Source organism: Poecilia reticulata, chromosome 2 (genome assembly GCF_904066995.2).
Source record: "Poecilia reticulata chromosome 2, P_reticulata-male-v2, whole genome shotgun sequence".
Classification (NCBI taxonomy): domain Eukaryota; kingdom Metazoa; phylum Chordata; class Actinopteri; order Cyprinodontiformes; family Poeciliidae; genus Poecilia; species Poecilia reticulata.
Window position 1 is genome coordinate 15,444,895 of NC_088831.1, and position 12,393 is coordinate 15,457,287.

Sequence of the window (12,393 nt, forward strand, 5' to 3'; positions counted from 1 at the left end):
ATCAATGCATCCATGGAGACTACCCAATTTAAGATGTAGTTGTTTGATCAATGTATCCATGGAGACCACTATTTTCCTGGTAATTTTTCAAAAAATGGTTCCAAAACCTATTTCAAATGAAAACAACTAGTCAGTATTAACTACACAATTCAGTGTGTTGTTGTTTAATCAATGCATATAATTTAGTCAGCATTAATCAAACAACTTGTTGGACTTTGATTTAAGTGCGATTCTCCTTCATGATACATTTACCTAACGCCAGAATAAATGAAATGTACATTATGCAGCAAAGGAAATTAGAAGATCGGACATATATCCATATTGGAGATGATCGGTTTTAGATGGGCGATGTGCCTCGTACATAGGGAAGCAGCTTTTTAGTTATCTAGCTTTGCTAGCAAAGTCGTAGCTGACATCTAGCTAATAGCACAGCAACAACAGCCTAATGTCTGCATGATAAAAATACTGAATCGATAGATAAGAACAGTTTTTCCTCACCTGTCTTGTCTCCTTCCGCTCAGTAGTTCTTCAGAGAAAGGCAGGCGCAGAGACCTGTCAGTGTCTGTTGTATTTCATTACCTCTCTGCTTAAACCGCTACTCTGAGCTGAAGCAGAAACGATAATTCAACGTTTCACCAAAAACGTTTTTTTTATATAATTCACAAAAACCTGTTCTGTAATCTGGAACATTCGCTACGTTGAGCTCCGCAGTTAGCCGCTTTATCTCACTGAGCGAGAGGCAACTGCGTCATGAGTCACGGCCAAAAGGTCAAAGGGTAACAAGGTGTCCGGAGGGCTTATGTTGTACAAAAAAAAACCCCAAATAATTTTAGTACATGTTATTATGTCAGAAGAGGCCTTAGAAAATAATAATACAAAAAAAAAAAAAATTGACCTAAAGGGCACTTGGGGATCAAGGAGCAAAAGGGTCAGGTGCTCAAGCACCTCCAGCCCCACCTTCTGCACGTGCCTGCTTCTCCCCATCAGTTCAGCGTTTCACCAGCTGATGACGTTGCTGTGATTCACTTTGTCTGGTATTTTTGTACATATGTTTTGGCAGTTCTGTGATCATGTTAAGTAGCAACTTGTATTAAAAAGTGTTTTATTTCCGTTTGAAGGCTGCCCGCTTCCATGGAAGGACAACAGAAAATGGATCTTTAAACATGTAATTACTAAAATCACGATACCCTGACTTTGTATCCCTCTGAAAAATTAACCCATTTAAGTAAAGAAATCTCTCCATGGGTGATACCTCGATAGAGAGCGTTCATTTTATAGCGTTAACACCGGTGCTGCAAGTCAGTGGTCCCCAACCTTTTACTACCGCAGACCGGTCAAGACTTGGAAAATTGTGCTGCGGCCCGGGAATGGGGGGTGCTGTTGGTGTTCCCGCTAAATCCTGACTATGCCCTATTTGGGTTGTCTTGGAGTTTTTATCGCAACCTGTATGGTTTGTTCCTGTCTGGGAACGAGAATACAACCTGCTGAATGTGACAGGTAGCAATCAGAAAGCGCGGTGACGTAAGAACAGAGGGGAATCCCAAACAGCTGACATATGAGCAACTGAGAGTCCGGTGGATATCGAAGATATGTGGAAATGTTTATTATTAAATGTAAAGGTCATTATTATGTTTATTCAATTAAAAATGTTAACTATGAAAAACATTCACCTCCAAATCATAGTGCAGCAAATAGAGCGGCTGCTCCCGTCGTCTTTTATCCACCGCCTTTTCCTTTTGTTACATCTTTTATCTCTTCAAATGACTCCACAAACTATCACTATTGCTTCTACATCGTCATCCGTGTTTGGTTATTCTAAATTCCCACTATGTTGGAGGTTTTACTGGATTATCCTCTGGAATCGGGATGTTCGTGACTGGAATCGGTTCGTGTTGCTCCTGCCTTGGACACACGAACCGATCGAATCTGTTGGACTTTATCAGCTCTGTGGTCACAGAGGTTTGGAGAATCGGCTGACAATTCTTAAATCTTGCCATCTAAACCAGACTTAAGACTCAAGCTCTACTCATCTCCTCTCGACCGCAGCCCAAATGCTCTGACTCTGGTCGCTATGGTAACGTTTATATATCCCTTCAAAATAAGATAGATGCGCCACAAAAATAAACATTTAACTTTCGTGAAAATTTTAACTCACGATACTGACTAACGGGAGCCCTGAGCTTGTTTCTCTGCAACCAGACGGTTCCATCTGGGAGTGATGGGAGACAATAACACCCGAAGTGTTGCTTATATCCACAGCCTGCTTGGTCTCGACGAGGCGAAGCAGCTTGAGGTTTCATTGCCTCATTAACAGCCGGTCGCCGCATGTTACGCAGAGCGGCTTGTAATGTGGGACTCACCTACCGGTCTGGGATAAATCCATTCTCCTGTCTTTTCTCTGGGCCTTTTCCCCTTTGCAAAGAAACTTTCCAAAGGCATCTGATCTGTTTCTTACTCATTTTGCTGCTTGTGGGCTCAGTGTTGGCGCACAAGTAACCGAGAGAATCCGGTTAAAGGATTTTCAAAATAAAAGATCCTCCAGACTCAAATAATACATAAAACGGAAATATTTCACCATTTCTTGCACGGACCGGTACCGGTCCACGGACCGGGGGTTGGGGACCACTGCTGTAAGTGGTCCGGTATGAAACGGGGGTGATGGAACAACACCGCACTTTTAAATTTCAATAATCAGAATGCAGAAATCTTTTCCGTTTTAAAAAGTTTATGTCAGTCTGCCTTTTCCCCATCGATACGCTTCCTGACCGCACTGCACCTTAGGGGGTTAAAAAAAAAAAAAAACGACGCGCACATTGCGCAAAACTCTGAAACAGGAGAAGCGGGACATAAAACGGAGCGACGAACTAGATGTGAATTATGGCATAAAAACAGAGAATCCGACACTGAACGACGGCGCAGCAGGTGATGAGTGAAGATTACTGATAATGAGCGTCAACAAACGATAAAATAAAATCTAGCAACAGGAAGAAACTAAGGTGGACATAGCAATAAACCAAGAGAGGATAATAGTAATATAAGGAAACTAAATGGAAATGAATGAAGAACAAAATGCAAGAATAAACTAAGAAACTAAAGTAAATACAGAGGAATAAACTGGTATGGCAAGACCTTTCGAGCAATAATTAATACGGAGTATAGCAATAATACACAGACACTATTTCCAGATAAAAGGTAAAATAATATTGTTGAAGTGCCATGGGTTTGTTGAGACCATATCTAGTACTGAGAATAAATATCTTACAGACCATAACAGTAAAGAACTGAGCACTTATTTATGTTTTTAATTATATTTGCTATATTTATTTCTTCAATATTATTTTTCATGCCAGAGGCTGATGGCTCCATGACACTTTCAATTTGACTCAATAGGATTTGATTAAGAACCAGATTTGTTCTTTGTAATTTCTGTCCATTAAAACTACTAATCTATAAATCAATAGACAGGTCTATATAAAGATATAATCCATGTTTCTGTCTCATATTTGTATGGCATTATAAGGACCTGTAACTTTTGTTTTTCTACTGAAAGCTCACAAGCATAAAAATTAAAACATCTACGCTGGCCCAAAAAAGGTTGACAAGCACCGATTTAGTGTGTTGTTGTTTAATCAATGTATCCATGGAGACCACCCAATTTAACATGTAGTTGTTTAATCAATGTATCCATGGAGACCACTATTTACCAGGTATTTTTCAAAAAACTGGTTTGAAAACTTATTTAAAAGTATAACAACTAGTTAGCATTATCTAAACAATTGAGTGTGTTGATGTTTAATCAATGCAACCATGGAGACCACTGTTGGGTAATTTTGCACAACACTGGTTCCAAAACTTATTTAAAAACAAAACAACTAGTTAGCATTAACTAAACAATTTAGTGTGTTGTTGTTTAATCAATGCATCCATGGAGACTACCCAATTTAAGATGTAGTTGTTTGATCAATGTATCCATGGAGACCACTATTTACCAGGTATTTTTCAAAAAACTGGTTCCAAAACTTATTTAAAATCATAACAACTAGTTAGCATTATCTAAACAATTGAGTGTGTTGATGTTTAATCAATGCATCAATCGAGACCACTATTTACCAGGTATCTTTCAAAAAACTGGTTCCAAAACTTATTTAAAAACAAAACAACTAGTTAACATTAACTAAACAATTTAGTGTGTAGTTGTTTGATCAATGTATCCATGGAGACCACTATTTACCAGTTATTTTTCAAAAAACTGGTTCCAAAACTTATTTAAAAGTATAACAACTAGTTAGCATTATCTAAACAATTGAGTGTGTTGATGTTTAATCAATGCATCCATGGAGACCACTGTTGGGTAATTAAAAAAAACAAATGGTTCCAAAATCTATTTCAGATGAATACAACTAGTCAACATGAACTAAACAATTTAGTGTGTTGTTGTTTAATCAATGTATCCATGGAGACCACCCAATTTAACATGTAGTTGTTTAATCAATGTATCCATGGAGACCACTATTTACCAGGTATTTTTCAAAAAACTGGTTCGAAAACTTATTTGAAAACAAAACAACTAGTTAGCATTAACTAAACAATTGAGTGTGTTGATGTTTAATCAATGCATCCATGGAGACCACTGTTGGGTAATTTTGCACAACCTTTTGTAATCAGAGCTGGTAGTCTAGCTCTGATTTACATATTTTGTCTTTACAGAACCACACTATTAAAAATATAAACAAGGGAACAGTGCAACCTTTTAGTGACTGTAAACTATAAACAAAGAGCTGCCTGTTTGTTGCAGTGGAGATGAAGACGGTCCATTCAGGAAAGCAGAGCTGAATCAAACTTTATTGTGGAACTGCAGAAAAAAGAAAAAAAAACAAAAGCAAAAATTGAATTGTTAATGCATGTCACCATGAGAAAAGCCTACTGAGTTTTGCTTAAAAAAAAACTTTTAAACTTTTAAATCACACATTTGTCTCATGAAGTGAATTTTTTTTGCAAAACAAACTTACTGCATAAACAAACTGCATACTCTGTGAACCAGACCCTAAACTTGAAGTCTGGATTGAGTTTTTTACCTTTTGTAACTTTTGTTTTTCCACTGAAACCTCTGGTTTGCACAATAAATGCCATGTGGGCGAAGTTTTATGGATGATACTCTGATGTCCCATTCTCCTGAAGGCAGCACAGAGATGCATAATCAGAAACTGACAGAAACACTGAAGAGAAGTAGAGCTATGATTAAAGTATTTGCAGTTCGATCCATGTTTTAATGTTGCAGAGCTCAGTCGGTTTGCAAAGTTTCAAAGTTAAAACTGGTATTGCTATGTGATTTATCTTATCTGGCCATTTTGTGCAAGATTTAGTAACATCAGATAATGGCACAGAACAAGATTTTTTTTTTTCCCACTCTGATTGGCGGCTTTCATTGCATTTTTCTTAGACACCTTTAAAAATTATTTCTATTCACATGGCTTTTTTGTTCTTTGGAAACTAATAATTCAGTAATGTGTTTCTCTTATAAGGATTTTGACGATAAATACAGAAACAACGGTACAACTTAAGACGGCATAAATAATGATAGTAATATTAATCCTAAAATAATATTCAGTGCAAGTAGCCTACATCTTCTTTGATGGGAGGCGGTATGGCATCTGAATGGTGGATAGGGGGCGCTGTCCCACAAAAGGTTGAGATACACTGGTGATGAAGTTCGTAAAAGACAAACAGTTTTATCCCACTTTCCTGTATGACAAAAGATGGAGAAAAAAAAGAAAACGACCTCTGGAGCTGACAGAACCTCAAAAGAATAACAGATCATTTTAAAATCATCAACAGACACAATGTGTTTAATTTGCTGTGACAAAGAAGAAGTCATATCTCTCACTTATCTGACGATCCCCTGTATATCTGGAAGAAATACATTTAAACTCTGATGTGTGAAATAGTTTTTTTCCCTAACTGGAAGTATCGTACTAAAATAAATTAAAAAATTATCTAGGTTATGTTGTGTGTGACATCTCATACTTTAGCTAAATTTCTAGTGTACATAAGTTCTGCTCTGAATCTACCTAATAATTGATGGAACTTGTTTTTAAGTGCTTGCATGTGATATGACGCTGACTGTCTCTTTGCAGTAAGAACCACTGCAACTCAGGCATGGTGACCACTCTGAGATGTATTGGTGAGAGAACACATTCAATCTGACTTCATTTTTTTTTTTTTTCTTTACTAACAGTATTTAACGGGAAGCTTGAGAAGTACAGTTTATGACCAGGACTTCCACTCATCGTGAACATCAATGTCATATTAATTTGAGGCTTTTAATCTTATATTTGAACTGATAGTTTTCTGGGTGGAATCATGATTCACATGCACACGTTTAAAATTGGTGGTACCCCTCTGTTGGAGAACAAAAAGCCCTACTGTGTGCATGCAGGACACTTTCAGGTTGTTTGCCCGTTCACTCTGGAGAACATATATGTATATGTCGCATATGTTTGGAAGTGTGAACGGCCACAGCAAAAAAAAAAAAAAAAAATCCAATTTGATAAAAAAATCAGAATTGGGTCACTTAAGGCTGTAGTGTGAAGGCAGCCAGTAAATCTGACTGGTGGTGGTGTCAACACCATTAACAGAATGGATCATGTGTTTTAACAGTCCTTATGCAATTCAGATGTGGAATAGAAGTTCCACTTTATTGTCAGATGAGAACAACGAAAAACAAAATGTCATTTATCAAGAACAATATACTGAATAATTGTACATCTAGACAAAACATGTCATATAGTGCATTAGCGTCGAAGAGAGCCTAGTAAGTTAGGCATGCAGATGACAAAAAATTCATAGCATATCAAAAATGGTGAGCTGAAATTCATTTTTCATCATTTTTACCTTTACTTGAACATCATACATATTAGAATGTTTTTTCTATGTTAATATTTTGCTATGTGAATTTATTATGGGGCCCATGTCCTCAAATGTTTTTGCAATAATTTGACTGTAGCTCATTAACAAAATATATTTGACTTTTAAATTGATCGTCTGATAGTTGTTGTCCTGCCTCTTTTCTCAGAGTGTGGTTCTAGGCCTCAGTACAAGTCTCGAATTGTGGGGGGTAACATCTCCAAACCAGGTCAGTTTCCCTGGCAGGTCAGCCTCCACTTCCAGAGGGAACATATTTGTGGAGGCTCCATCGTAACATCAAGCTGGATTCTTACTGCAGCTCATTGTGTGTTTGGGTAAGTCAAACAATCAAACCTCTCTGAAATTCTTTCAAGGCTGATTAATTGGAAAAATGTCTCGCTGAACATTCAAGATTAGAAAAGCTAACAGCAGGACTCTGGATGCCTGATGCCTGGAAGCAATGAATAGAATGTACTCATGTTCAGATAACAGTTTACTACCAAGCTGGACTGAAATACATCAAACTTGGTCAAAAATATTCACTTTAAGAAAATATTCACTTTAAGAAAATATTCACTTTAAGAGGTGTTCAAATAACACAGTTCTGAATAGGATTGACCCCTTTCAGAAATTAAAACTAAGGGACGCCCACCAGGGTATGTGTCGCCCTACTCTCATGGGGTGGGACGTCCGCTGCAGTAATAGACATTTTTTTAAAATGTTTTTTGTCTGTAAAAAGTGATCCATAGAGCAATCATTCATGCATAGAGGTCGGTTGGAGAACCCCAAAACTGTACTCTGATCAGAGTACGATACTTTAAACACGTTTAATTAAGCAAGTGTAAAACGTATTTGGTAAACTGCTCAAGTACTAAGTAACTGATCAAAACACCTGATTTAATATTCAAAATGTGTCCTCAGACAGCTAAAAGTATAAAAGTTATGTGAACATTCTAGTATTTTAAATAATGTTACCAGAATAATTTATACAAGAAAGGAGTTAGGTTTGGAGGCTGTTTCTAGAACAAATTCACCACGAGGGCCAAGGTAGTCAGTGCTTCTTGAAACAAAAAAAAACAGAGCAATATTTCATTATTTGATATATTAAGTGACCCAAAGAGCCACATCTGTCTCCAGAGATTCAGGTTGCAGATCCCTGGCAGATGGAAAGTGTGATCCTCTCTCCATAGCAGCTAAAAGTTCAGCACTACGTAGAATATTTAATTCATTGTTAAAGTAAAATTGTGAAGGTTAAAAAAATCCACCAAGACATTTATTTAGTATAACTTCTTTGGTACCCCGTTGGCCCCCATCTAGATCCGCCCCTGGGCTCCATGTATTAACAATACATTAAATGACCACTGAACACTGAATTCATAAACTATATCAGCATTTCAAAATAAAACATACAGAAAGCCCTACCAAGCCTTTTAAAGTAGGAAATATTTATGTATTTATTGTTAATCTGTTAATGAAATTGTGACACTTTTTGTGGGTCAAATAGACTCAAAAAATTGTAGTAGCAGCTGCGCGGGGGGACCCAATCACATTTTTTGTCAGGGGCCCCAGAATTTCTGGCAGCGCCCCCATTTGTACCCCAAGTATGTAAAGTCCTTCTTTACATACTATGAAAATAAATAAAATAAAGTAACCACACTGTCCTTTCATTGTCCTTATTAAAAGCGTTCTGGCCAGCAAAAAGCAGCTGCCCCTTTTCCACTGGTTTTACTTTAGCGGCCCGCATCGGCGCGGCTCGCCTCTGCTTCAGAGTGACCGTGTTTCCACAGGCCCGGCTGGGCTTTGTAGTAATGCAGAATTAGAAACTAATGTCTTGTTTGTCTTTTTGTCTGTGGCCAGATTTGACAACGCTTCCCTGTGGACGGTTCATGCGGGGCTGACAGAACAGCTGATCAATGGCGCCCGTTCTCTGGCTGTAGAGAGAATCGTACGCCATGCTCAGTATCGGCAAAAAGAACTGGATTACGACGTTGCATTGATGAGGCTACAGGAGCCGCTTGTGTTTGATGGTACTATTACTTAGTACCAAATCTTCCGATGCTTATGAATTCATGCTTTCTTCTAATGTATTCATGGCAGTTCAGGTTCAAATCAGTTCACTTTCTTCCACTTCAAACAGTTGTTTGATAATTGTTGTCTTAAGGTGGGAGGGAAACTGAGAGATGAGTTTCATTTTAATCAAATCAAACTCTGACAGGCAACATTTTCTTAAAGAAAGCTGTGGGTGAAATACACAGACATCAGTATGGGGGATTTTTACTGCTGTAAGTGAAGAGCACACATTTTCAGTCTACAAGAAGAATATCATTTATATGTTCTCACAACTTGTAATAACTCAAAATTTATTCTATCCTTCACATATTCTAAATAAATGAGTAATGAGTCTCTAGGCAACCGTGACAACAGCATCAGTAGAAAATGATTTGGTATAACCACAGAATATCAAAACAATATTTATCAAACCAATAACACCCAATAGACTTTGGATGGGAGCGTATTTACTGATTTCCAGTCAAACAATGTTTCGCAAACCTTCAATAAATAAGGATTAATGAAGAATATTTAACTCGGCTCACCTAATGGGAGGATAAACTGTCAATGAAATCCTAATTTCTTCCTTCAATTATCTCCGCTGGTTGCATTAAGTTGCATCCTTCTGGGGACGCTGTTTAATCCAAGGACAGATACTCATCAGTCTTATGTTGAAGACTGATGAGTATCAGGTTTAATCCAAATGTGAGATAAAGATACAGTAAATATTGTCAAATTCTCTGAGACGTGCACGTTTTCCCTAGGCTTTGTGGAACCCATTTGTTTGCCTAACTATGGAGAGGAGTTTACAGAAGGTAGGATGTGCTGGATATCTGGTTGGGGAACCACAAAAGAAAACGGTAAGTCTGTGTAATTTGTCAATCCAGTCTCCTACATAATGTTACATTTGAATATTACGATAAACGTCTGTCTAAATATTTGCTTTTCATTCTTTTAAACTAATGTTTCTAGGAGAATCCAGCGTGGTTCTGCGCTCGGCTACGATACCGCTCATCTCTACCAAGACCTGCAACCAGGCAGATGTTTACAAAGGCCTAATCTCTCCCTGGATGATATGTGCAGGATATCTGGAAGGAGGAATTGACGCCTGTCAGGTTCGGCTTGTTTCCATTTAACATGGAAAACAGCAGAATTACAAAAAAACATGTTGCCTTCTTCTTATGCACCATTTCTATGACGCTGCAAATGGCTGCTTCTGTGTTTTGGTGCTCACATGGTATTTTATGTGTAAATACCATGAAGAGCTATTAGACATACTGTTTCTATGTATTTATTACCGATCCTTGTAGCACCGATCCTTAGCATATCGCTTGACTAAAAGAGTGAGTCACCGCAAAAGAGGATCGAGAGACGAGGTTCTTGCTCGGCATCGCAGACGTGGACTCCAGATACCTTTACCTGGGATTTTCCTCTCTATCGTTTGCTAACTCTGCTAGAAAATGGATGGACTGGCCCTGCTGATGAGTAGGAACAGAAGCTTTTCTTCCTCTTTTGCACCATGCTTCATGGAGACTTGGCTTTGTGGTCAGATTCCAGACGCTGCTCTTCATCTGAAGGAATTTCAGCACGACTCGGAGCTCTCAGATTCTGTGTGGAGTGGACTCTGGAGTCAGGACAGTCCTGACCAGGATCGTCTGAATCAGGAATTATAAACAGGAATTCTAAATAAAGACAGTTTATTAAATGTTAGACACTTTGAGCCACTGTTATGCTACTGTGGCCAAGTAGCATAGAAGTGATATTAAGTCCTTATAATTTACCACCACTGGAGTGGGATGTGCACAGTGGGCCAGTGCCACCTACTGGTCATGGGTTCGATTCCCAGCCCCAGTCTTCCTGCATGGAGTTTGCATGGTGGATTCTCTCTGGGTTCAGTCCAAAAACATCGGGGCTGTTCCTGCATGCCTTCCCCCTCTCTCATTATCTACTTTTCTGTCTGACCACTTTCAAATAAAGGCCACAAGAGCCACTAAAACCTAAAGAATAACCCCAAAAGAACAGAACATGCAAAAAGATTAAAAAGTATGACTTGTGCGTTGCTTTCTTTGTAACAACCATTTTCATTGCTGTGAAAGATCTTTATTAAACTTCTTAGTTAAAGTCACACTAGGAGTATCAGCAGGAATAGCAGAGTACTACTTGAATAAGAGGCTTACATTTATTTTTGCATGTACATTTCCACAGGGGGACAGCGGGGGCCCGCTGGCATGTGAAGACTCATCCGTATGGAAGCTTGTTGGGGTGACTAGTTGGGGGACTGGCTGTGCCGAGGTGAACAAACCAGGAGTTTACGCTAGAGTTACAAAGGCGCTCAGCTGGATCCGCCTACAGATAGAAGTGAGTATGTAAGACAATTCAGTCTGTTTTAGGATTAGTCTTGAATTTGCACCATAGAGCTGTAGTATGTAGTAGCGTTTATATAAAACATATTATTTGACATACTGTGCTGTTAAGCCCAGAACTTAAACCCACTTCTGGGGTTAACAACGGTCCCTGTGGTTTTCCATTTCCTTACTCCGTTCCTCACTGTGGGAACTGACAGGTTAAATCTCCAAGGTAACTTTTTGTGTCCTTCCCCTAAACCATTATGTTGATCAAATGATCTTTGTTTCCAGATCATTTGAGAGTTGTTTTGTTTTGAGGTCTCTGTGATGCCTCCTGTTCAGAGGAGATTCAACTAGAACAACTTGCAATTGGCCAACTTAAATAGCTTTTCTCATGATTGGACACACCTGTCTAGTTCAAAGCTTAATCAGATTACCAAACCAATTTTGTTTCAATACATCAATGATAGGTAGTTGAGGGTATTCAAATCAATAAAATGGTAAGGGAACCCACATTTTTGCACTCGTCTAAATTTGTTTTAATCATATTGCCCATTTTCTCTTAGTCCAATAAACTTCATTTCAATACTGAAGTGTTTCTGTGTGCATCAGTTATTAGATATATCAAACTGAAGTAGCTGTTCCAAACACCCAACCACTTCGAAATAAATATGAGAATAATACGGGTGCCCAAACTTAACAAAAGGTGTATTTATTACCTGTTCTTTTCAAATGTTAATTTTAATGTGAAAAGCCTCATTGGAGACCAGACCTGTCCAGACCAAACAGTTTAGTCTAACGCTAGATAAAATCACCGCTGGGTGTCGTCGATTCATTTCTAAATGACCTCTACCTAGTAAAAGCTGCAGCAGGACCAGGACCAACTTATCCATTTTTACTAATCTACCAGAAATGAATTTGTCATATGGTCTACTCATTTGTGCATTCCTGCCCAAACTGTGTTTAGGTAGAAATGACATTTGTAGATTAAACATCTTAAAACCCCAAAACAATATGACACGAGGGAAAAAATGTTCCATATTTTCAGCCTGAGTTCAACAACAAACAAAAACAACTGGAACCAACTGCTTTAACG

The 12,393-nt window shown here is 38.3% G+C and overlaps 1 protein-coding gene across 3 annotated transcripts in view; it reads left to right on the forward strand.

Moving 5' to 3' along the window:
* Positions 1-12,393, forward strand: part of tmprss3a (transmembrane serine protease 3a) — a 39,014-nt gene that overhangs the window by 25,797 nt on the left and 824 nt on the right. For all 3 annotated transcript variants that reach the window (XM_008438546.3, XM_017303001.2, XM_081598434.1), the window contains 6 exons: positions 6,135-6,181; positions 7,073-7,238; positions 8,761-8,930; positions 9,717-9,812; positions 9,925-10,067; positions 11,158-11,310. In XM_008438546.3, coding sequence (XP_008436768.1) covers positions 6,135-6,181; positions 7,073-7,238; positions 8,761-8,930; positions 9,717-9,812; positions 9,925-10,067; positions 11,158-11,310 — 775 coding nt within the window. The remainder of the gene's footprint in view (positions 1-6,134; positions 6,182-7,072; positions 7,239-8,760; positions 8,931-9,716; positions 9,813-9,924; positions 10,068-11,157; positions 11,311-12,393) is intronic.